This window comes from Populus euphratica, unplaced genomic scaffold (genome assembly GCF_000495115.2).
Source record: "Populus euphratica unplaced genomic scaffold, PopEup_1.0 scaffold23.1, whole genome shotgun sequence".
NCBI classification, from domain to species: Eukaryota; Viridiplantae; Streptophyta; class Magnoliopsida; order Malpighiales; family Salicaceae; genus Populus; species Populus euphratica.
This window is the reverse complement of record NW_011499892.1, coordinates 297,021-319,932: the sequence shown is the minus strand read 5'-3', so window position 1 is coordinate 319,932 and position 22,912 is coordinate 297,021. Positions and strand designations below refer to the sequence as shown.

The following is a 22,912-nucleotide window of genomic DNA, read 5'->3' as shown; positions in this document are numbered from 1 at the left end:
AGAAGAACCCTAAAAGCTATTTATTCTCACACAAGGAGATAAAAGTTCGGAACTTGTCTGGATAAATAAAACCCCTTTGAAAATAAATAAAAATAACTCGGGAAGTTAAGAAACATCCAAAATTTAAAAACAATTAAGGAAAAATAAAGAAAAACCCGAAACAACATTTTATATACCTAATTTGAGCGTGTTTCCGACCTATCTCGTAAGGAACATGGCTATTATTATACTCGAAGCATATAAATTTCGACTTGAATCCGAGACTTTCAATCCAATCCATAAACATATTCGGAAGAAGTTCTACGCAGTCCACCACCTTCAACTCCAATTTTTTATGCAATATTTAGTTTTGCTCGAAACTAGATTTTGCCTCCGATCGAGAATTCGCCAGCCTACCACATCGCCCTGTATGAGCTGCCTTTGTTGCTAGGAATTCATGAAATCTGTTCAGCATATGAATAACAACAAGCCATACCTAATAAAAAAACATGTGAATATTTATCTTTTCTTCTATTGAGGGATGTAGATTGCAAGCTATTAATTTCTACGTTTCTCCACCAAAACCTAATGCCACTGTTAGGCAAAGCTCACTGCTATGCCAACCACTTAATTAGGTTGATCAAGGGCTGTTTGGAATGTATAATCGTATTTTTATTTTAAATTATATTTTTTAAAAAATAATCATTATAATTTTCCCGATATCTACTAGCTTGATCAAGGGCTGTTTGGAATGTATAATCATGTTTTTATTTTAAATTATATTTTTTATATTGTTTTGATATATTGATATTAAAAATAATTTTAAAAAATAAAAATATATTTTAAAAAATAATCACTACAATTTTCCCGATATCTACTAGAAAATAAAAGATATTAAATTGCTACTCTAGTCTAAATTGCTTCAAAATTCTTTCCGTAAACCTGATGCTTAATTACATTAAATTCTTTATAATCATAAATGTCTCTCGAGCATTACATTTTACTGAATTCATTCATAAAATATGATAGTTTTAAATATTTAAACGTGGACCTGACACTAGTAAATCAATGAGAAAGCTTGGTAGATTTGTATATTGATTATTGTCTGCGCCAGATAAACAAACATCCTAAAGTAACTTCTTCTTCTTTTTTTAATTTAATCTCTGGATTATACTTGAATTTCACCCATATGAATCTATAAGTCCAATTTCATAAAAAAATAAATAAAAAATAAGCTAGCTGTGACAAATCATGCTTAGAAAAACCTCAAATTAGACTTGAAAGTTATTGTCTGTATCAATTTTGTTGTTTTGAGCATGTTCATAATTAACATCCTTAATAAAGCAGAATGGTCCATGAAGAAATGAGTAGAACAAAGAGAAGCAATGTGTGAAGCTCACTGATGTGTACCAGACGAGTACTTGGCAAACAGGGCCACCCGACCAGAAACCACTACCGCCTAAACCACCTTAATCATGGTTAACTTAAGATTTACGCTGGTAATTAGCAACCAAAAAGATGATCTTATCAAACCCCACTTTCCGCGTTGTCTTTTTGCCCCACTGTTATACATGTATGGCTCTCTGTGCTTTAGATGATGTCTTTTCTTTGGCTGGTGGAGAGAAGTCAAGAGAAAGTACTGTTGCCCCCGAGATTCGAGCTTGGGTGGCGTGTGAGAGGAGAAGAGAAGAGAAGATGGGTCCACATTTGTAAGAAAAAAAATAATTTTCAGGGTTACCGGAGTGAGGTGGACCATACCTGCAAAGACCCCGTGCCCTGTTCTGTGTACCCTCAATTATTATCGCCTCCCCTGCAAGCCACCACCACCCCTTCGATTCTCAAATTCTACGGCTTCTTTTTCATGGCTTTGACTCGGCTTAATTCTATTTATTTATTTATTATTCGTTTTCAGAGATTGGAATAATTATCGTAGGCGACTGTTCGGTAATGAAAATTCAGAGTTTTTTAAAATATTTTTTTAATTAAAATAATATTTTTAAATATTTTAAATTGAAAGATTAAAATTATAAAAAACATTAATTTATTTTTTTGAATAAAAAATATTTTAAAAAACAAGTTAAACCACCAAAATAAATATTTCTTGAATTCAAGTGGAAATTATGGGAGGATCCTTTAGGATTTAGTTGCCTATTAACTATTTATTTCAAGATAATAATGGTAAAGTTTTACTAATATAAGTTTTATTTTAATTAAATATTTGTACTCTTCAAAATGAATATAAATTTAAAAATTATAATTGATGTCAAATAAAAAACTTCCCAAGTAGATTTAAAAATAAATAAACTTAGAAGGGTGAAGAATAAGATGCCATAATTTTTTAGGGATAAAATACTAGATTACTATAAAAACTTAAAATTTTAAAATTTAAAATAAAAAATTATTTTTTTATTAATTTTGATAAATAAAACAACTTATATATACCTTAACTAATTTCATAGTTCCTGAAAATAACAATTATGTAAATCTTTAATAATATTAAAATTTACAAAACTCAAATTAATGAATTATAATAAATAGATTTAGAGTTTAATCAGTTTAGCTATATTTTTTTATAATTAAAATAAAAATATTTTAAATTTTAAGATTCATATCTTGAAGAAAAAATAATTATAATCCATGTACATACCCATGTCTTAAAATATTATATTTTTGTATATAATTGATGATATATATTATTTAAAATTTTATATTTAATAATTATTTTGAAATTTATTAAAGTTAAAATTATTTGAAAAGAGAGTTAATTTAATGATAAAACTCTAACGTTTGACATGAAGCTATTCGAAAAGAAAAACTTTTATCAACAATGAGAAGCATTAAATGAAAATGAAAATAAAAAATAATCAAAGATTTTTGGTAAAATAAAATAAAAAAAGCTTCCTTATTCTATATAAAAAAGATTAGGACATGCCATAAAATATTTTGTTTTTGTCAGTGCTTTACGGCTTTAACCACAGCCAGCTCGTGACCTCACTCCCCAGCTCAATTCAAAATTGCCTTTTCTCAATTCTCACTCTAGTAGATGTTCCTCTTTTTTATAAGCTCCTTTTGAAAGTTCAAATCAAAATAGCGGCTCAACTCTCTAGACACTGTTTTCTCTGCGAATTTTCACACTCATAGCCTTCTCTCACTCCCTCAGTGACAGGAGCTAGCCATCCCTGTTCTTTTCTCCGCCCTTGCAACCCGCTCTTTGCAAAACCCCTGCTCTGCTTTCCTAGAGAATCAACTATAACTTTCGCTAGCCCCTCTAAACATACTTCAACCGCACCACTACATTTCCAATCTTTGCAAGGAGATTCCACCTGGGTCCCGTTCGAAATGGATGCTTCATCACCTATTTCACTTCAACAAACACCTCACCAAGACTATTCAGTATCTGAAGCCTCGCCAAAACCTTACAAGAAAAGCTTTGTCACTTCTTTGATGGAAGCAGCTGCTTTACGTACTCCTTCTTTCAAAGAAGACACTTACTTCATTTCCCACCTAAAAAATTCAGAGAAGAAGGCACTTCAAGAACTAAGAGACAAACTTTCAGTTTCTTATGGGTCTGACGCTACTAGTGAATGTTCCATGTGGGGTATTCCTCTTTTAAGCAATGATGAAAAAGCTGATGTGATTTTGCTCAAGTTTTTGAGAGCTAGAGATTTTAGAGTTCAAGATTCACTTCACATGTTAGAAAAGTGTCTGTCTTGGAGAAAAGAGTTCGGGGCTGATGATATAGTGGAAGAGGATTTGGGGTTTAAAGAACTTGAAGGTGTTGTCGCTTACATGCATGGTTATGATAGAGAAGGTCATCCAGTTTGTTACAATGCTTACGGGGTTTTTAAAGATAAAGAAATGTATGAGAGGATTTTCGGTGATGAAGAGAAATTGAAGAAGTTCTTAAGGTGGAGAGTTCAGGTTCTTGAAAGAGGGATTAGACTTTTGCATTTTAAGCCTGGAGGTGTTAACTCCATCATCCAAGTTACTGATCTTAAAGACATGCCTAAAAGAGAGCTTAGAGTTGCTTCTAATCAAATCCTGTCCTTGTTTCAAGACAATTACCCGGAAATGGTTGCGCGTAAGGTAATAAATAACACCCATTTCTTGATAGTTTACAATTTCTTCATATTCAATGATTTGATCATGTATTGAGATTTAATTATAACTTGGTTTTTTGGGTTGGGGCTAGATTTTCGTCAATGTGCCTTGGTACTTCAGTGTGCTGTACTCCGTGTTCAGTCCCTTCTTGACTCAGCGAACTAAGAGCAAGTTTGTGATCTCCAAGGAAGGAAATGTTGCAGAAACACTTTACAAGTTAGTCTTTTAAGTTCTTGTATTTTATCATCTGCCTGCTTGCTTTACCTTTTTTGGTTTGCTTGTTTTGTTTTGTTGGAGCCCCAGTTGTCCATTTAAGAGATCCCGAATCTCTGCTCCTTGCCTTTTCTAATCTGCCTTTTTGTTTTGTTGTCTGCCTGCTTGCTTTACCTTTTTTGGTTTATTTGTTTTGTTTTGTTTTGTTGGAGCCCCAGGTGTCTATTTGTGAGATCCCGAATTTCTGCTCCTTGCCTTTTGTAATCTGCCTTTTTGTTTTGTTTTCGCCCTTCTTATCTCCCTGATCTGAGTATGTTATCTAACGGCGGCCTTTCGTTGTGTCACAAGATTTATTAGGCCTGAGGATGTTCCAGTTCAGTATGGAGGACTGAGTAGACCCAGTGATCTGCAGAATGGCCCTCCTAAGCCAGCCTCCGAGTTTGCTGTCAAGGGAGGAGAGAAAGTGAACATTCAGATTGAAGGAATTGAGGTTCAATTTCTTTGTTTTTTTGTTCTCTCTTATAGTTGTGAATTTTGTCGGAAGGTTTTTAATTTGTTTGAATTAAAATGGTGGGTTGTGTTTTAATTATCGTGTCCCTTCTGGGTGATCAAATACAGGCTGGTGCAACAATAACATGGGACATAGTGGTTGGGGGCTGGGACTTGGAGTACAGTGCTGAGTTTGTGCCCAACGCCGCAGGAAGCTACACCATTGCGGTGGAGAAGGCAAGGAAGATTGCACCATCAGAAGAAGCAATTCGCAATTCATATACGTCAAGAGAAGCTGGCAAAATGGTGCTTTCAGTGGACAACACCTTCTCCAGGAAAAAGAAGGTCGCAGCATATCGATACTTTGTCCGCAAATCCGCCATTGCCTAAGCTCTATTAACTTGAGATTTCTCAAGAGTATGTTGTTCTTGATATTGATATTTGAGAGGTTTAATTAATGGGTCTGAACTGTTTTAGCCTAGTTGATAGCGCCGCTAATATTTCATGTATAAAAATGATGGTATTTTGTAGTAGCTCGTATAATGTGAAAAATCAAAGCAAATTACCTTCTCTTGTACTCTGGGTAGCACTGGCCAGAATTCTGCACAAAAATTCTTTCGGCCAGCTGCACAAAAAAGGGTTTTTTTGACAGACGGACCTTTTTTGCTTTGTGTTGCAAAAGACTTGGAGTCCTCCTAAAGAAGAAACCACAGCTTGCTGGTGGTAGTCTAGAGGGAGAAAGACAGGACTGACTTTTGTCTACTTCGGCAAGGATTGGATTTTGTTGCAGTTGAGCTTTGTTTATCCTTAAAAAATTGAAGGATTGGTTAAAATGGTTGCAATTTCGCTTTGTTTACCCTTTCGGCTGATCTTGGAGCTGTTATGCTTTTCAAGAAGAAAGCAGCTGGAGTTCGGGATATGTGGTGTGTTTTGGAAATTGTTGTGTACTCTTTTAATTTTTTTTTTATTGCTTATAATAATTTTTTTAATTCCTGTAATATACTAATATTAAAAATAATTCTAAAATTAAAATTAAAATTTTAATATATTTATATATAAAAAATATTTTAAATGCTACCAAATTCCAAACGCTTCCTTCCTATATTAATTCACCCAATTGACTGGACTTGAGAAAGTTCGAAGTCTGCTTGCTTCTAGGGATGTGTGTGCATGTGGCACGTGTTTGTTAAATTATTAAAATAATTTATTCAGTATTTCTCCTTACGTTAACATTTTAAAAAATATAAAAATTTATTAATTTAATACTTTTTAAAGCAAAGCATGTTTTAAACACGCATTTTTACTCAAACAAGATTTAAAGATAAAGAGAAGGGTAGCTTTTGATTTTTATAGGAAAATCATTTTGTTAATTAAAAATCTTCTTATTTTTTATATTGAATTTCATATATTATTGGTTTTTTAGCCTTGGCTTTGTAAAATATAAAGATCTATCTCACAGAAGTCACTCGCCAGGATAGACATGAGCTAGATACCAACAAGCATCTGGGGGGACAGATTAAGTAAATCCCAATTCTCTGGAAGCAATTAAACGCATGGCAATTGATTTTCACATCTCTACTCAATCTGGGGAGGAATCGAAATCGGACAGAAAGCATGTCACAATGGTAGGATGACCAAACAACCATGGAATTGGTGAAATTAAACGTTGATGGTTGCAGCAAAGGCAACCCGGGATTTGCAGGGGCAGGAGGAGTGCTTGGAGATAGTTTGGGATCATGGATCAAGGGATTTACCATTAACACGGTGTTCGCTTTTCAGCTAAAGCAGAGCTGTGGGCATCGATCACAGGATTGGAATTTGCTCGATCATTGGGTAGACGTAAGATTATTCTTTCTATATATAGATAGATATATATCCTTTCTGTTCTCAAATATTAACTTGGCAGCTAAATGGCGATTTGGGGATATTATCTGTGACCCAGGCTGTAAAAACTAAAAAGAGTTAGAATTAATGTGTTAAAGTTCATTTTATAGCTTCTTTTGATTGCCACTGGCTTTGGTTTTTAGAATTTTCTATTTGGAAAAAGTGGGAAGAAAACCACTTGGGGTAACCCCAATGGATTCGTGTGAAGACTTGAAGAACAAAATGAGGGATCTTGTGAAGAGATCTCTATCTGCCAGGAGCTACGGATCACGGGTAGTGAGCTTCAATATCTGCAGGGGGCGGGTAGATAAAGTGAGAGCGTGGTGCCTAATTTTCAATATCTGCGTGCTGCCCTCATGATGACAGTAATCTTATGTCCATTGGTTCATTGAAATAGACATGATGTTCTCTGTTACCGTGATCTTTTGTAGCTTTCTTCAATGCCTTTTCGGTGCTGTATGGTCTGTTGATGTAAGCCCTCAACTAGCAAAACTTGCATAGCACTCTCTGCCTAGCTGGGGCACAAGAATTGAAATCAAGCCATAGCCATTCCCATTTCGGTTGAATGATCCCTTCAGAGTCTCAGACCCATGACACTAATTGACCCTCTGACGTGACTGAGAAATTTTCATCATTAGTCCCTAAAAGTATTTTTTAAAAAATTTAAAATTTTTCTTTAATTCAAATTATTTCTTTTTTAGTGTTTTTAGTTATTTTGATGTATTTATTTTTAAAATAATTTTTTAAAAATAAAAAAATATTATTTTAATATATTTCTAAATGAAATATTTTAAAAAAAATTACCCAACTAATCATACCATTAAAATGATTTTTGGCGAGCAACAAGTCAAGGTATTGGAATCAAATACACCCTTGATATCCTTAGGTACTAGGCCGCATCGCTACATAGCTCGCATGCCTCCTTTTCTAGAGATGGTGAGGATGTGTCCCTAAAAAAAAAAAAGTGGTTCATTGAATCTGTCCTATCAAGTTTTGACTACAAATGTCTAAGCAAGGAACTTAAAAAATTCTACCCTTCGAACAATTTTCAAAAAACTTAAATGCATTGCAAGACTCCAAGCAAGAATCAAGAGTGGGGCAGTTATTAAAACTGACGACTTGGTAGTTGGACTCGATTTTAGTCTGGCCGAGTTTTGAAAGAGATGAATCTAGAGTAGATTTGGGTTTGTTCGGTTAGCCCGACGAGTCAACTTACAATCCGATCGAACTTTTAAATTATTTTTAAAAAAATCAAAACATTATTTTCATGTTTGAAAGTTAATTCAAATTAATCAGTCGAGCCAAATCAGCACAGTAACTTCGGCAGACGACACATTTGTGTAACATTATGCGGGCTGGGCTTATATCCTATGCTGCACTAGGAGGGATCCTTTGTGAAACAAGGCCTCGTTTAACTCTCTTACTACCGGGTTCATACCGGCCCCGCATATAACCTTATCTAAGCCTGTGTCGTGGGAACTTTTACTGAAAGTTCCTTCATATGTATCAACGAGGACAGCTGGTAACATTAGTTCGAATAACACTAGTTGAACTAGCTCTATCTATCAGAATTATAAACGGATATGTATTTTTGGCTTTGAATCATCTCTACCACCACCGAAGCTTGTTGTTGCACCACCAATATGGATGCCTTGCACTCAAAGTCTTTAGATGCCATAATGTCTCCGATTACACCCAAATCCTGATCAATCTCACCCCACTCTGATAGCCCAATTAACTGTGTAGAATCAGGATCATGCCTTCTTCCCACCATAATAAGATCAAAATCGTTGCACATGGCTCCCAGCAACCGAACGGTGTCATTTCCATGTTTCACCATCTCTTCCTTATATGAAACACGCGGGCAGTCGTTGTTGTTGAGCCTGAATTCGTTAATCATGCTCGAGTTGCGTCTTTTCTCTATCAAATCAGTAAAAGTTTGGTCCACAGAGACTAATCTGAGCACTGTCAGCCTGATGTTGGGATGCCCGGACATGCGTTGAGCGTATGCTAGCGTCTCACGATCATCAGTCCCTCCTATGAAAACCACACAGACCTTCATTGTGAGTCGACCTGATAAAACATATCGATCCAAATTCCCACGGTTAACGAGGAGAGCGACAGAACATGGAGCCTTTACGAGTATGTTCCTGTTGACTGCTCTCATTGAAGGGCTATCATAGCGTTGAAAAGGAACGATCACCAAGGAGGTACTCTTCTCTAGTACCATAGTGCAAACGTCGTCGTGCATTGTGGCATACGGTGCGAAGGATGTGAAGCATTGCACAGTAACAAGACCTTGATTTTGCTGTTCAAATTGATAGAAGGCGTTGCTGACAATGTCGATTTTCTCAGCAGATGAAATATTGTTCAATCTGTGCGATATGAAAAGCGGCAAGGTGCCTTCAATCAACTTCTTAAGGTTCAAAACATAAACCGCTATGGGGCTTGCCCTGGTTGGATTGGTTGCTTCAAGAACATTGATAATGGAGCGGACATCATCTTGTTGATGGAGACAGGCAACGATTTGTAGCTCAGAACGGAGTCCGGTGTTCTGGATTGTGCGTTGTTTGTAGGCTATATATCTTCTTGAAGGGTCATAGAGAAGTCTCACTAACAGGGTAACAAACACCGATTGCAGCATTGCTGTGACAACCAGGATGCTAAAAAACTCAGTTTTTAGACCCTGCACATTGTTTAGAGGTTTAGTCCGTTGGCTCTCTTGATTAATTAACAAAAGCTGGGAGCTAATAGATTTCATGCTCACAGTTATGTACAGTCAAGTTGAAAAAGGTACCTCGAACTTATTTGCAGCGTTGTATAATAGTGCATCGACGAAACCTTTGCAATTCAAGATAAGACCGAGCGAGAGAGCATCCCGAAATGGCATCTTGTAATAGAGTGAAGTGGCTATAATGGCAGAAAGTTTGGTCAAGGTAGATATAAAGATGAGCATTAGCGCAAATGCAACATGTTTGAATGTGGCGAGGAACAAATTGATTCCTCTGCCAACATCTACAAGGAAACATGGCACTAGAAATGAATTAACAAAGGTGCCAATCTTCTCCATCAAGCAAGAATTCAGCTGCGGATTATCAGGGGTAGCTAAGCCTAAGACCAGAGGTCCAAAAACAAAATGATGACCATTGATTTCCCCCAAAAAACCACAGAAAAGAACCATAGTACTGATAATCAAAATATATGACTGCTTCAGAGGCTGTCCCTCAGGGGTTTGTCTTACCATCCACCACATCATAGGTCGGAAAGCGAAAACAATGATCATAACCATGGGGATTCTGGTTATCTGCGCTAATATTATACCTTTCTTTGAACCAAGCTTCGAGGCTTCTTTCAAATTAGCAAAAATTACTATAAAACTCCAGCTGAACAATCCACTGACCATTGAAGAAGAGAGAGCAAGGCGGCCTAGTTCCGAATTGAGGAGCTTGAGATCTTCAAGGATGGAAAAAACAACATGGAAGGAAGATGTTGATATAATAACAGCCACGACATAGACCTCCTCGTGAAGCTCCAATTTAAAGAATCCTCTTAGATACGAAGCCATTAGTGTTGTTATCACCGTCGGAACCACAAAAGAAGCAAGGCCTATAACAACTGCAAGTTTCCCACATTTCTTCACCACGGTTATATCCAGCCGTAAGCTAAGCAGGAAAAGAACGAATACGAGACCAAACACTTCAAAGGTATCAAGAATCATCACACTCCTTGGTGCAAACAAATATCTATTAATTCTTTCCATATGTCCAAGAAATGAAGGGCTTATGGCAATTCCACCCTGGAATCATGAAAAAACCATTATCATCTCAGCTGAACAAGAAGAACAAAAACATTGATCGAAACATCATGGCATCAAGCTAATTATTTGTCATAAACTCAATCAATAGCACGCTCAATGAGTAACAAGGTGAGGATTTAATTACCAGGATTTCCGAAACAAAACGCTGCTGTCCAAAAGGCATGAGAAGGAACTGAAAAAATGTTTTGAAAAGTGTAACTAAACCAATCTGCACAAGCACAGGTGAGAAACTGTAGTAATTTTCATCTTCATGCTTAAGACGTATCATCTTATGCGCCTCAAATGCCTCGCAAACTAATTCTGTGGTAGAATTTTGATTCATCCTTTGTTTTCAGTACTTTTTAGATCAAGAGGGAACCAAAAGACTCTGAAGTTGCAGTTAAAGCAAGAGGTCATGTATAAAATTAATATAAAATCAAGGATATGGGCTAGTGCGAGCAGGAAACAGAAAATATACAAGAACAAAAATATTTAGAGAGAGAATTTTTTATATTTTTTATGGAGAGTGGGTAGCATATTAACAGGTCATTATAGGGGGGGATGGATAGTGTTCTTGAACAAGAATGGGAGAGAAACGTGGAGTGCTGTCAAATATATGTGCACTATTTGAGCTCACTAGATCTTTGACTAGTAATGTGTGGCCTGCAATGTGCATACCCTAACCAAAAATGAAGCCGAGATCAATGCTCAAGAACTTGGACAGGAAGCACGTTAGTAAAATTTCCTCACTTTATCAGAATGGTCTTTTCAGATTTACGTGGTCTCGACATTGAGAGAGTATTTATTTTTTGTTTGACGGTAAAGGGTATCCTCCTCTGGCTCTCTGGCAATACGTGTGGCTCCGGCTCGAAAAAAAAACATGTGATTTATTGGTTATGGTTTTCTTGCTCGGAGAAAATGCAAACATGAGGAGATCCATATGTATAAAGGTGATGGATCTGAGTCGCAGAGCGAATCCTGTCTCAAGAATCTTAAAGCATTCAACTGTTTGATGCATGCCTCATACAACGGTAGGTGGGTGCCGTATCCATAAAACTGGCTTTGGTAGGTCGGTTCCTGATGCTTGTCATATTTAAGAGGAGTACAGTTTACTTTCGATATGGCTAGCTTGAAGAAGATTTCCAACGATGATTCAAAACCAATCTTTATATAAGATAGATTATTAAAATGAAAGATGTATGGAAGGAATCAAGACTCTTATAGGATTGAATTGACTGGTAACTGATATTGAAGGAACTTGTCAGCGAGTACAAAGACAGATACACTTGCCTTTTCCCCATCCCTCATCAAGGAAGAAGAGATTAGCTCAAATAATATACCAACAGATGGAATTTGCCAAAATCAGATCATCAGTTTTCTTCTTGTTCTTTTTACATCCAAAAAAAATCTAATCAGTCCCCAAATAGTGAAGTGTGCTTCCAATGACCATTTATCTATCAATATTTCCAGTTTACAATTATATCAAGGGATAATTTCATGTGAAAAGGGGAGCACCCAACTTGGTCCTTGGCTTCCTATATTTGTACAAATGAGGCATAAAAATTCCCTGAGGTGCAGACCACTTCAGTAGAACCTCATTACAAGGTCTCGGACAGAGAAGATTGTCATCAAACTTCAACAGTTTCAACACCTTTGTAAGCTCTGGTTGATTTTCGTCGACTCAAAACTTTGAGAAGTCGAGGGAACTTTCCGGATGAATTAACTTTTTGTAATCTGAAATGAGGAAACTCATACTCCTCTGAGTTAAGGTCAGTGTTGGCATTTTCAGAGCTTCCCTCTCGTTTCTTGGATCTAAACCTCTCAGGAACTGCTGCAATCTCTGAGTGATTGAGACTGGCCCGGCTCACCTCAGAATAGGTTTCGAATTTGGCCAGACTCACGTCAGAGTAGCCTTCAAGCTCGGAATGATTTACACTGAGTTGGGTCACTTCAGAGAAGGATCTGGTTAACAAAGTCCGGTTCTTCAGAAAAAAGCATATAACCGCACTGTCATCAACCTTGCTGCCAGGAAACTTACTTCTCCATGCACGAGCAGCATGCTTTACTACCAATTTAGCAGCCATGGATCGCTTCCTTGCAGAAGCAACAATCTTTATGACCTCAAAGTTTGTTAACACATCCCACACCTGTAAATACAAAAAAATCCTCGAAGTCCAGAAGGCTCATTCTTGACACTAGCAGATTAATCTATAAGTTTTATAAGACACTTTGATTATATTTAAAAATATTTGTTTTTTTGTTCCTCTTACCCCATCAGTTGCCAGAACCACAAACTCGTCCTTATCAGTAACCCTTCTATAAGAAACTTCCGGAGTTGAAATGAGGCCATAATCTTTCAAGCAGAAATCTCCGAAAGCCCTTGCCATGGCTAGACCAGGACAATCTTCATCAGGCATCCATATTCTGAACAATTCTGGTTCTTTTTCCAATGCAAAAACTCTGCCATTAGAGTTCTTGATTCTTTCAGCTTCACCTGAGAGTATGAATCAAAAGAAGATTTGTTAGACTTCATGATTCTTGCCATGAATTCAAACGATACTAAGAAAACACCCACTTGCAATATTCGGTTTCAGATCAACAGTCAATTGGATGGGAATGAGTTGATTTTTTGGGCCCTTAGAACAAAGAACAGCACGAGAATCTCCCAAGTTGGCAATTATCAGGTTGTTTCCCTGAAGATTAGAAAGAAGATGTCAGAAACACACAACATAAAAATGTCTATCCATTGACAATGTATTTACTTGGAGTGTAATAATACCTCCTTAACTATAGTTACAGCAGTAGTACCACTGCAGAAGCTATCAATGCTGGCATCAAGGCTAAGTTCTTCATCCATTTCCTTAAAGGACTTGGTAAAGGTAGCCTCCCATGAAGATAACAGCAGACTGCTGCTATCATCATCGTCAAGACTATCTTTGCCACCTTTGTTTTTATTGACCTCATCGCTATTATCTCTTTTTCCATCAGCATCTCTACTTTTGAAGCTATTATTTTGTGATGTTTTGATTTCTCTAGAGAGCCTTGAGGGTAAAGTGTCACGTATATGGCGTGCAACTTTGTGACCATAGGGACCATGACCATCAAACACTCCACAGAAAAGCATATCTTTATCACCTGTAAATTCCTGAATCAAGCTTCAAAGTTTAGTCGAACACACAAGATTGTTCACGTTCTACCATTCAAAAGAACGGTGTGGGTATATAGGGCAAACATACTGCATCTAATTGGAGCATAAATGAAGATGAGGCATGGAATCTCTTTCTCAATTTTAAACCTCAAATTAGTTTAACTGATATAAAAACTTCTTCTGTTCATAGCCCTGCAATGCTGAGAATGATGCTAATTATAAACCTATATATTTTTCACGAATTTTTCTCAAGTCAGAGCAATGCATTTCAGATCACCAACTAGATAGCAATGAATGCAGCAATTAATCGAAAAATCTCAATATTTCTTCTCTTGTGCTCAGCAGGTGCAGGGTGATTATAAGAACACCAGATCATAACACACAGATACATGGCAAGCATACAGTAAAAATACATGAGAAATTAAACTTTCTCTGGAAACCCGAAAAATTGTCCTAGCCATATATATTGACAAGGTAAGTAACATCCAAAGAAAACTATGAAAACATGGGACACGGGCAACAACAGAAAAGGCACTCCATGCATAAGGCAATGGGACGTCATCACACGCGTCAAAATATGTAAAAGCAATTTGAATATTACATCAAAAATTTTGAATTTCATCTTCATGAATTGTCTGCATTGATCCATAAAACAACATATCCTATATGTGAGAAAAATAAATGATTGAAAATTAATTAAAACTACAATCACAAAAAGGAAAATAAATCAAAGGCCAAGAAATATGGTAACTATCAAAACATAATGAGAGGTTATGAACAGATCATTAGAGAAAAGATGATAAGGAAAAAAAAAAAACAATGAATGATGTGCATATCATTTTCTATCACCTCCCAAACAGTCATGGCATCCTGATTGATCCCTTTCCTTCCTTGTTGGGTGTACATTGATGTATATTTTGAAGCTCCATACAACCTCATACGGGCTCCATAATCTCCAACAATTACATCACCCTCCTCCTCATCTTCTAGTTCTTTCTCTTCTATAGCATCCTCTACCACCCCGTCAGAATATGGTTCCTTACTGCAACAAGCTCCCATTCTTTGAGGAACTAGAAATTTCTAGCAAAGAATAAAGAACGCCAAAGCAGAACCACCAAATTAACCCAATCAATAACGACAGTTTTTTCTTGGAAAACAAGAAGGAAAACGAACGAAGATGAGATTTTTCATGGACCCCGGAGGCTAGAATGAGGAAGGGACAAAGGAGAAAAAGTACTGAAGGTGATATTCATATACAACACAACATTTTTATTTGGATTTTAGACAAAGACAGTAATTAAAAATACCTGCAGAGCCAATCATGGGACATTGTCTTTTGCAGGAGACGCATCAGAAGACAACCACATTTTAGTCTGGACTTATTAAGAATAGAATGCGGCTTTTTCCTCGTTTGTTGCTTCTAAAGTTAACTCTTTTAGTCCTTATAGATTTACAAAAATTTCACTTTGATCTGTATAGTTAAGTGCTTGTTTGACACTGCAGTGTTTTTCTAAAAACATATAAAATTAATTTTTTAGATGTTTTTCAATGTAAAAATATAAAAAATAATTTTTTTATAAAAATAAAATTATTTTAATTAAAAAATACTTTTAAGTATCTATAATTACGCAACACACTAAGTTTCTACATTTGATCCCACAAGTGCTTTAAAAATTAATGTTCCAATATATATGTCTCTTGATTGTTAAGTAATTAATAGAAGATGATGACTGACTGAATTTCTGAATTTTTTTATTTTTTAATAATTTTAATGATATTAATTATCACATTTTTACATTGATTTTTTTCTTTTTTTGGAAACTACAAGACTAATATCGAGAATTTTAAACTGAGAGAGACTTAAGTGGAAAATTTTATAAACTAGTGGGGTTAAAACATAGCTGACTCTTTATAATTTATTTTTTTATGGTGTTTTTCTTTTTATTTCTTTTTTCAAAATCTTTAAAATTCAAGAGATTTTTTTTCGCTGAAATATTGACTAAAATGAGATTAAATGGATAAATATTTATTCTTTCATTTTTCAGTCAACAAAAACGCCACCTCTCTCTCAGTCTCTGTCTCTGTCTCTCTTGTTCCTTAGCTACCAAAAAGAAAAGGTAAAAAACTGAGAAAAATTAGGTTTGAGATATCCTTCCTTATATTTATTTCATTTTGACTTGTATTTTTTTTCCAACATGAACTTAAGCGTCTGCAACAGCTAGGGAAGAAAATTAAATCTATCATTATATATATGGTGCAACAGAATGATGAGGTTTCTCTATACCATTTCTTGGTTATATCTAGTATTCAGCTAAGATATCAGCCAGATAGGATTTGTCTAGTATGAACCCTTAGTAATGAAGCAGGACTCTCGACAGATGTTGGAGTTAGACTATATACTGCTAGGCCAGCACATGCATGTGCTGCTGCTTTTACCGGATAAAGAAGGCGCGCCAGGTTTATCAGCTCGGCTGCCTAATTCCATTTTGATGCATGGTGCTGTTAGTTCTATCTCTCTCTCTGTGTTTTTTGGTATTCTACAGCAGAGTTGCTCCTGATCTCTTCTCTCTTTTCTGTGTTTAAAGTGTTAAACTATCAATGTTAAACTTAGTAACTTGCTGTATAATCTCTCTCTTACCAAGAAATCAACCAAATTCATTACCATGTGATGCCATAAGCCACAATTCTTACAAAATATTATGATCTTTATCAACTGATGATGCTGAGATATATTTCAGAAACCATATAATTGCATTAAGAAACAAAATTCACAAGCAATGGAACTATAGAAGCTAACATTTCGGATAAAATACTCGGAATTTTTATTTATGGAAAACAAAATTAAGCCACGAATTAATCCTGTGCAAGAATTATTTTTTTCCTTCTTTCGTATGATTTCAGTTCCTCCACCATCTTCAAAACAACACCTCCACTCTCTTGATCAGAAACAAAACTAAACCCCAAATTACCACAAGAACGCCTATCTAAGTGGCTGGCCATAAACTGCTCAGGTCCACACTCTGGGCACTCCTTCCTCAGCCTCTCCACGTTGCCGCTCTCATCACTCACCTTATAAAATTTCAAGACAGCAAGATTCTCCTTCTCTTTCTCGTGCTTGACCTTCTTTGGTACTTTGTTGTATGTCTTCTTCTTAGCACCCCCTCGAAGCCTAAACATGAGATGGAGAGTGCACTACAATTACCACAATAATTCCTATCTATGTGGCTGGCCATAAACGTTAAGGCCCACACTCTAGGCACTCCTTCCTCAGCCGCTCCACATTGCCACTCTCTTTCTCTTTCTCGTGCTCGAACTTATGTGGTGTGTTGTGTGTCTTCTTCTCAGCACCCCCTCGAAACCTAAGCATGAGATGGAGAGTGCACTCCCTTTGGATTTTGTAGTCGGCCAGGGTTTTGTTGTCTTCAAGATGCTTGCCTGCGAAGATTAGGCGTTGCCGGTCTAGCGGGACTCCTCCTTTAGTTTGAATCTTAATTTTGACGTTGCTGATGGTGTCTGAAGATAACACATCGAGCGTTAGGGTTTTTTCTGATGGGACTTTCACAAAGATTTGCATGGTTTTGAATTTTGATCAGTTTGGAAGAAAATCAGTAATTAATCACCTAAATTCTTAGAAAAACAATAAGAAAATAAGAGAGGAGCGAGCACCAGAGGAAGGCCGGGGTATATACACAGGAGGGGTGGTAAAACAATAACAAATTAAGAGAGGAGTAGATATTATTGAAGGATTCCTCATTGAGTTAGGAAAAGTTTTCCTAGATAAAAAAGAATTTAGAATTCTTATTTCACTAATTAATTAAAATCCTTATAAAACTAGGATTTAGAATAATAAAAAAGGATTTAGAATCTTTATTTGACTCACTAATTAAAATCCTTATTAGAACCAGCTTATGCTTTTTGGTGGGCTGTGAGCTAAACGATTATTGCACTTTCGATCTTAAGACCATTAATGTCGGAATGGATTCAGGACAACATCAAGAAATCTGAAGAACAAGAGACATGGGCTATACTAGTAGGGAATTGCGGAGTTATGCCCATTAGCCCATTATTGTTGGTTTTTTATACTTAAATAGGTTTCTTGCTTTTCCAATGTATTACCCTACAAAAGGGCGGGGGAAAACTAACCTATTTATCAAATTGAGATTTTACTCTAAGAACGTGACGAAGTGCTTAATTTCTTAGCAACTTTTACACCTCGAACTTCTGTGCTAGAGGGATTTACCATTTGGCATTTGAATTGCTGAAGAACCTGAGTCGAGTATTTGTGAACATTTCTACGCCGCTGTGGAACTGACCCATCCCAATAAATTGATTGAGTTGTTAAAAAAACTGTATACTTCGTTGTTTCATGTTCTAGTTTCTAATCCATGCTATCATCAAAGACGATTAAGGTGTATGTTTTAAGGCTACATTGTTGTGAAATTGGCTTTCTATATGCGGTTGCTTCTTTTGATACTTGCTCGATCAAGAGGCAAAGATGCCGATTGTGTCAAATGCTCCTTATTTTTCTTCTTTGCCCAGGAATTCAGACTGCACAGGAATTACCATCACAAATTCTTTTTCCTCTTTGGAACATTGCATTGACCTTATTTTATAAGATTGAAAGGAAAAGGGTCATTTCTTATGGAATTGATGATTATTTGTCCAATCTGGAACTCAAATTGGAGTGCCAATTCCCAAGTCCTAACCTCCTTAACGCCTTTTGCTTTGCAGGAATAAGAATGAAATAGCTGTTTACATAATGATAACTGAATAATAGCAGATAGATGCAAATGTTAACTTCTTTTTTTCCAACATGGAATAATCATGCATGGACAACAAGTATTTTCAAGGGTTAGTTTAGGGTTCCATGTAAAGTTACTTGGTTACCAAGGATTATCTCTATGAAAAACTATGTAGCATGAGGTACAAGTGAGCACCTGTATTCAGATAGACAGAGAAAGAGCAAAAGAGAGAAGGGAACGATGCAAATTTTTGTGAAAACCCTCACCGGAAAGTCCATGACTCTTGTGGTAGAAAGCTGTGACAGCCTCAACAATGTCAAGAACAAGAATCAAGACAAGGAAGGTGAAACCTTTTCTGATCTCTTTCTTTTGATAGTCTGTGCTTGAAAGTTTCAAGTTTCAGCTTAAAAAAAATAATCAAATACTTTATATGTGATCAAACATGGCGATTTGTGCTGAGTAGGCATTCCACCAGACCAGCAGAGGTTCATTTTTTCTGGCAAGCAACTGGAAGATGGAAGGACCTTGGCTGATTACAGCATCCAGAAAGGTATGTCTTCTTCTCCGTTAGCTTTTTGTTCTTTTATCTTTCTGTTCAGTGTTTTTCCATTGTTTACATAGTAATTTGCAAATTAGTTATCAGTTTTAGTTTAGAATTGGGGTGCTGCTAAATTAGCTAGAATGGAACATAATTAAGGCTTAGGATTTATAATCAATCCTCCAAATCTAAATAACCAGGTCACTTAGCTTGATTGTAATCCTGAGGTTGAAATGTTGAATATGCTTTTATACAGGAAATATGAATAATGTTTTGCCTTGTGTCTGCTGGGGTACTATAGTTTTTGCTTTGATTGTTAAGCTTGGCTTCTGGGTTTTGGTATCAAACGCAAAGATGATTGACTTGTTGGGATTTGTGTCATTATTTTGTTCATTTGGTGCTGAGGCTGAGAGGAGGAGGTAAAGGAGCATGCATCAAGAACATTTAGCCTAAATTGGTTGAGCTGGCCCGAAAATATGTTGCATGCAAGATGTTCTGCCGCGAGTATATATATGGCCTTTTATCCTTGATCTCTTTTTACTTCGTTAGTTTAAAATGTCTGCGATACTTTATGTTAAATCCTGGTTCATCTGGTCCTTTCGTTTTTGGTTGCTAGATGTTCTGCTCGTCTGCCTGCTAAGGCTGTTAACTGCAGGAAGAAGAAAAGTGGCCATAATAACCAGGTAATATCGTTCCTAGTATTATTTTTTGTTGTTTCTGTTTTGTTTTCAACTAGTGTTGTTGTTCAATACGTTACGAGGAAAACTTGTGTTTTTTTTTATGCAGTTGAGGCAGAAGAAGCCCCTTATCTATCACTATCATAATTTTTATATTTATTGATATAATTTTTCATTAGTATTTACATTATTATTTTGTTAATAATTAATTTACCAATAAAATCACGAGAGGAAATGCTCCACTAGTAAATCTAATGTCGGTAATTTTTTATTTGTTGGTAAGTCCATTAATAATAAAAAAAATTATTATTGATGGATTTATTAACAGAAAAGGTAAATAAAAAAGATTATTTATTTCATTCTATCAGTATTTCCCTCAGCAAAATACCGTATATAATTTCATCAGTAATTATTTAAAAATATTAAAAAAAAATTTACAAAACTACAAAATAATTAAATTAATATAAATCAACATTCTGTAATACTCAAAATGCTTGGAAAAAAGAAGAAGAAAATCAACTCAAAAAAATTTACAACAAATAAATTCAACTAAAAAAATTCATATGAAAAAAATTTTAAAATTCTATAAATAAATTGATTAAAAATTGATATCATATTTAAAAAAAAAAAAACCTTACAACAACATTCATACAATTATGAAGAATAAAAATAATTAAAAATAAAATAAAAAACAAATATAGTGAAAAAAATAAAAAGAAAAAGGAAAAAGAACTTCTTACCTTAATGTAGTTACAAGTGAAGTGAAAAAGAGAAAAAAAAAATTCATAAAATATACTAATTAGAAAAAAAAACTTAAAAGAAAGGAGAAGAAGACACTTGAGCATAGAAGAAGAGAAGTAGTTGAAGAGAGAAGAAAAGAAAAAAAAAATGGATATTGATGTTTTTTACATATGAAAAAAAAACAAGAAGAAGAAGAAAAAAGAAGACGAGTCATGGTGAAATTAGAGATTTCAAGCTTTTTATTAGGGTGTTTTACCTACAAAATATTTTGTTAGTGATTCTCTTTATAATTGACATGATAAACAGTATTCACAATTTACTAATAGTTTTACTAATGGATTTTACCGACGTAATAAATTATGTCGGTAAAATCATTACCACATTATTTTTTTATACTTTGTTTTAATTATTTTATTTTTTATTGTAATTTTCTCGTTATACACCAAAAAAATATTATCATTAGTAAAATTTATCAGTAAATTTTTAATAAAAATATTTTTTTGATATTGCTATTTATATTTATTAATTTCCTAATAAAGGATGGGCCGCTCCCATGGAGAGTGAACTGAACTTAAATGTACTTTCAAATTTGTAACTTATTGCCATCTTGCATATTAATCTCTAGGACAGATTGTTATTTTAAGAACCTTATTATCCTGTTTATCTTGATTTTCCATGTGAATCAAATTTACTTTGTACACTGTATGAAATCTTTGTTTTTCTTTATTTTTGAGAATCCTCATTGTTTATGTCAAAGCAGGTAAAATTTCTTTTCTATGAAGGGATATCAAAGCTAGCTCGGATCTAACTTAAAAAAACCTAAATTTTCTAAAAAAGAATCCAAATTATAGAGGTTGTGAAGTTAATTTAGGTTTTTTTTTTTATCAAAGCTACCTAGTTTTATTCTTTTAAAAATAATTCATCGTAATAATTTGATCAGTTCAATTGCATTATTAGTTAATCAAGTTTGGACATTGTCTTTTTTATTCAAATTAAAACACGATTTGGGTCAACTTTAAATCACAATTCCTAAATCAACTTATTGGTCGAATCAAATTTAATATATAAATATTACCTAGTGTACTCTAGCTCTTACCTTTTGCAAGTTTAAGATGGATTACGTAATATGATCCTAATATTTGAGCTTTTTTAAAAAAAATACTTATTTTTTAAATTAATTTTATATTTTACTATTTTTATCTTTTTATTTTGCATCATCATGTTTTTCTAGTTTTTTTCTATTTAAATATAGTTTTCTTATCTTATTTTTTTAGTCAGAATTGTTAGGGTTATTTAGAGTCTTTTTTTTCTATGTAGAAGATTGTAATAACATTTTAGCAAGTAAAACATGAATTGACAAGATTAAATATTTTAAAAGTATTCTCATAGTTACGGTGTTATTAATTTTTACCCATTTTGATTTTAACAAATCTTATTATTCTTTTCTCCTATCTATATCAACTGGAATTAGAGCCCAAAAATTCCTTGTGATTTTGGTTGGAAGTTGTAAGGGATATATATTAAAGCTCAATGATTTTTAGTGGTTAATTATTATGTATTATTGAATAATTATAACCGAAGATATTGCAAATAGGATATATTCATGTAGACAGGGATGAAAAAGGTTTTTGTCTGAGTTAGTTAATGTTATTGAAAATTTTGATGGTGAGATTCACAATGAGACGGCTCACATGAATATATTATGCTAGATATTCATGATGGTACAATATATACAAAATTGTTTTAAAGACCGATAATGAGAAGTGTAGTGGTCCTATTTTCTCTTCTATTTAAGTAGAATTCTAGGGCATGGAGAAATCCTGGAAAAACTTACAAGGATTTTCTATTAAGTTATGGGGGAATTGAATAATCTCGCATGTGCTCTAATGGAGACCCGAGAATATGCTTAAAAACTATCTTTTATTTTTTATTGCCAATTAAGTTTTTTATGTCAATTTCTTTTAATTCAAGAAGACTGTTAATATCAACTATAAAATTTGTTACAAGAAAGCTCGCACAAAAAGACATTTGTGGTGAAGAATAATTTTCAACTAAAATCTAAACTCAAAAAGAAGTTCCTTCGTGCACAAGCTTTTTTGAGAAATTTGAAGAAAATAGTTTTTATTTTATTTTATTTATTCAGAATTGTTAGAATTTTCTAATGCTGTCCTGCATAAAAGATTGTAACAGTGTTTTAGCAACTGAGATAAGAATGAATAAATTAAGTATATCAAAGAAACCAATCATAAGAACATGTAATAGTATTTTAATTGAAATATATTGGATTGCGTTGCACAGTGCATGGTAGAGGATCAATTAACTTCTCCTAGAATTGCACCATGCAATGCATTAAAGAAAACTGAAAGCACGATTGACACACATAGCGAATGGAAATCAAAATAGCTTCAATCATATCTAGTTAGAGTTTAGACTGCAAGCTCATTTTGACCAATGTCCTCAACGCACAGAAAGAAGCACATTCAAGACAATATAGATGAAGTGCGAAGAAAGGATATCTTGTATGTAACTGGAGATTTCGATCCTGAACCACCAAGTGACATTTTCTAAACCCCACAACCACCATCACTTAAAGATTGCGGTGGG

The 22,912-nt window shown here is 34.7% G+C and overlaps 4 protein-coding genes, 1 long non-coding RNA gene and 1 pseudogene across 5 annotated transcripts; 3 read left to right on the top strand and 3 right to left on the bottom strand.

Moving 5' to 3' along the window:
- The first annotated feature begins 2,972 nt into the window (after positions 1–2,972).
- Positions 2,973–5,359, top strand: LOC105131367 (SEC14 cytosolic factor family protein / phosphoglyceride transfer family protein). Its single transcript, XM_011034297.1, has 4 exons — positions 2,973–4,065; positions 4,172–4,296; positions 4,642–4,783; positions 4,912–5,359. Exons 1-4 carry the CDS (start codon positions 3,319–3,321, stop codon positions 5,170–5,172), a joined length of 1,275 nt encoding a protein of 424 aa, XP_011032599.1. The 5' UTR covers positions 2,973–3,318; the 3' UTR covers positions 5,173–5,359.
- Positions 5,360–6,183: 824 nt separating this feature from the next.
- Positions 6,184–7,232, top strand: LOC105131366 (uncharacterized). Its single transcript, XR_843413.1, has 2 exons — positions 6,184–6,621; positions 6,810–7,232. It is a non-coding gene; the product is annotated as an uncharacterized LOC105131366 (long non-coding RNA).
- Positions 7,233–8,136: 904 nt separating this feature from the next.
- Positions 8,137–10,932, bottom strand: LOC105131365 (cation/H(+) antiporter 27-like). The gene is made up of 3 exons (XM_011034295.1): positions 10,608–10,932; positions 9,464–10,462; positions 8,137–9,352 (listed from the first exon to the last, which is right to left on the bottom strand). The coding sequence occupies exons 1-3, from the start codon at positions 10,803–10,805 to the stop codon at positions 8,225–8,227; spliced, it is 2,325 nt and encodes a 774-aa protein (XP_011032597.1). The 5' UTR covers positions 10,806–10,932; the 3' UTR covers positions 8,137–8,224.
- An 876-nt stretch (positions 10,933–11,808) lies between these two features.
- On the bottom strand, positions 11,809–14,935 carry LOC105131364 (probable protein phosphatase 2C 65). Its single transcript, XM_011034294.1, has 5 exons — positions 14,460–14,935; positions 13,242–13,607; positions 13,038–13,155; positions 12,733–12,956; positions 11,809–12,609 (listed from the first exon to the last, which is right to left on the bottom strand). The coding sequence occupies exons 1-5, from the start codon at positions 14,667–14,669 to the stop codon at positions 12,091–12,093; spliced, it is 1,437 nt and encodes a 478-aa protein (XP_011032596.1). The 5' UTR covers positions 14,670–14,935; the 3' UTR covers positions 11,809–12,090.
- Positions 14,936–16,463: 1,528 nt separating this feature from the next.
- Positions 16,464–17,184, bottom strand: LOC105131480 (ubiquitin-40S ribosomal protein S27a-like). Its single transcript, XM_011034480.1, has 2 exons — positions 16,970–17,184; positions 16,464–16,779 (listed from the first exon to the last, which is right to left on the bottom strand). Exons 1-2 carry the CDS (start codon positions 17,182–17,184, stop codon positions 16,464–16,466), a joined length of 531 nt encoding a protein of 176 aa, XP_011032782.1.
- A 1,408-nt stretch (positions 17,185–18,592) lies between these two features.
- Positions 18,593–22,912, top strand: part of LOC105131479 (ubiquitin-60S ribosomal protein L40-like) — a 16,368-nt pseudogene continuing 12,048 nt past the window's right edge.

Bases quoted from the DNA above. Each gene is read 5' to 3' on its own strand.
- LOC105131365 (XM_011034295.1), bottom strand. From the start codon at position 10,805: ATGAATCAAAATTCTACCACAGAATTAGTTTGCGAGGCATTTGAGGCG. The intron at 10,463-10,607 runs GTAATTAAATCC...TCATGATTCCAG, and splicing joins GTTTTGTTTCGGAAATCCTG to GGTGGAATTGCCATAAGCCC. The intron at 9,353-9,463 runs GTACCTTTTTCA...AACAATGTGCAG, and splicing joins ACGCTGCAAATAAGTTCGAG to GGTCTAAAAACTGAGTTTTT.
- LOC105131480 (XM_011034480.1), bottom strand. From the start codon at position 17,184: ATGCAAATCTTTGTGAAAGTCCCATCAGAAAAAACCCTAACGCTCGAT. The intron at 16,780-16,969 runs GTTTCGAGGGGG...TCTCATGTTTAG, and splicing joins ACTCTCCATCTCATGCTTAG to GCTTCGAGGGGGTGCTAAGA.
- LOC105131367 (XM_011034297.1), top strand. From the start codon at position 3,319: ATGGATGCTTCATCACCTATTTCACTTCAACAAACACCTCACCAAGAC. The intron at 4,066-4,171 runs GTAATAAATAAC...GGTTGGGGCTAG, and splicing joins CGGAAATGGTTGCGCGTAAG to ATTTTCGTCAATGTGCCTTG. The intron at 4,784-4,911 runs GTTCAATTTCTT...GATCAAATACAG, and splicing joins TTCAGATTGAAGGAATTGAG to GCTGGTGCAACAATAACATG.
- LOC105131364 (XM_011034294.1), bottom strand. From the start codon at position 14,669: ATGGGAGCTTGTTGCAGTAAGGAACCATATTCTGACGGGGTGGTAGAG. The intron at 13,156-13,241 runs GTATTATTACAC...TCTAATCTTCAG, and splicing joins CTGTAACTATAGTTAAGGAG to GGAAACAACCTGATAATTGC. The intron at 12,610-12,732 runs GTAAGAGGAACA...TTGTATTTACAG, and splicing joins TGGTTCTGGCAACTGATGGG to GTGTGGGATGTGTTAACAAA.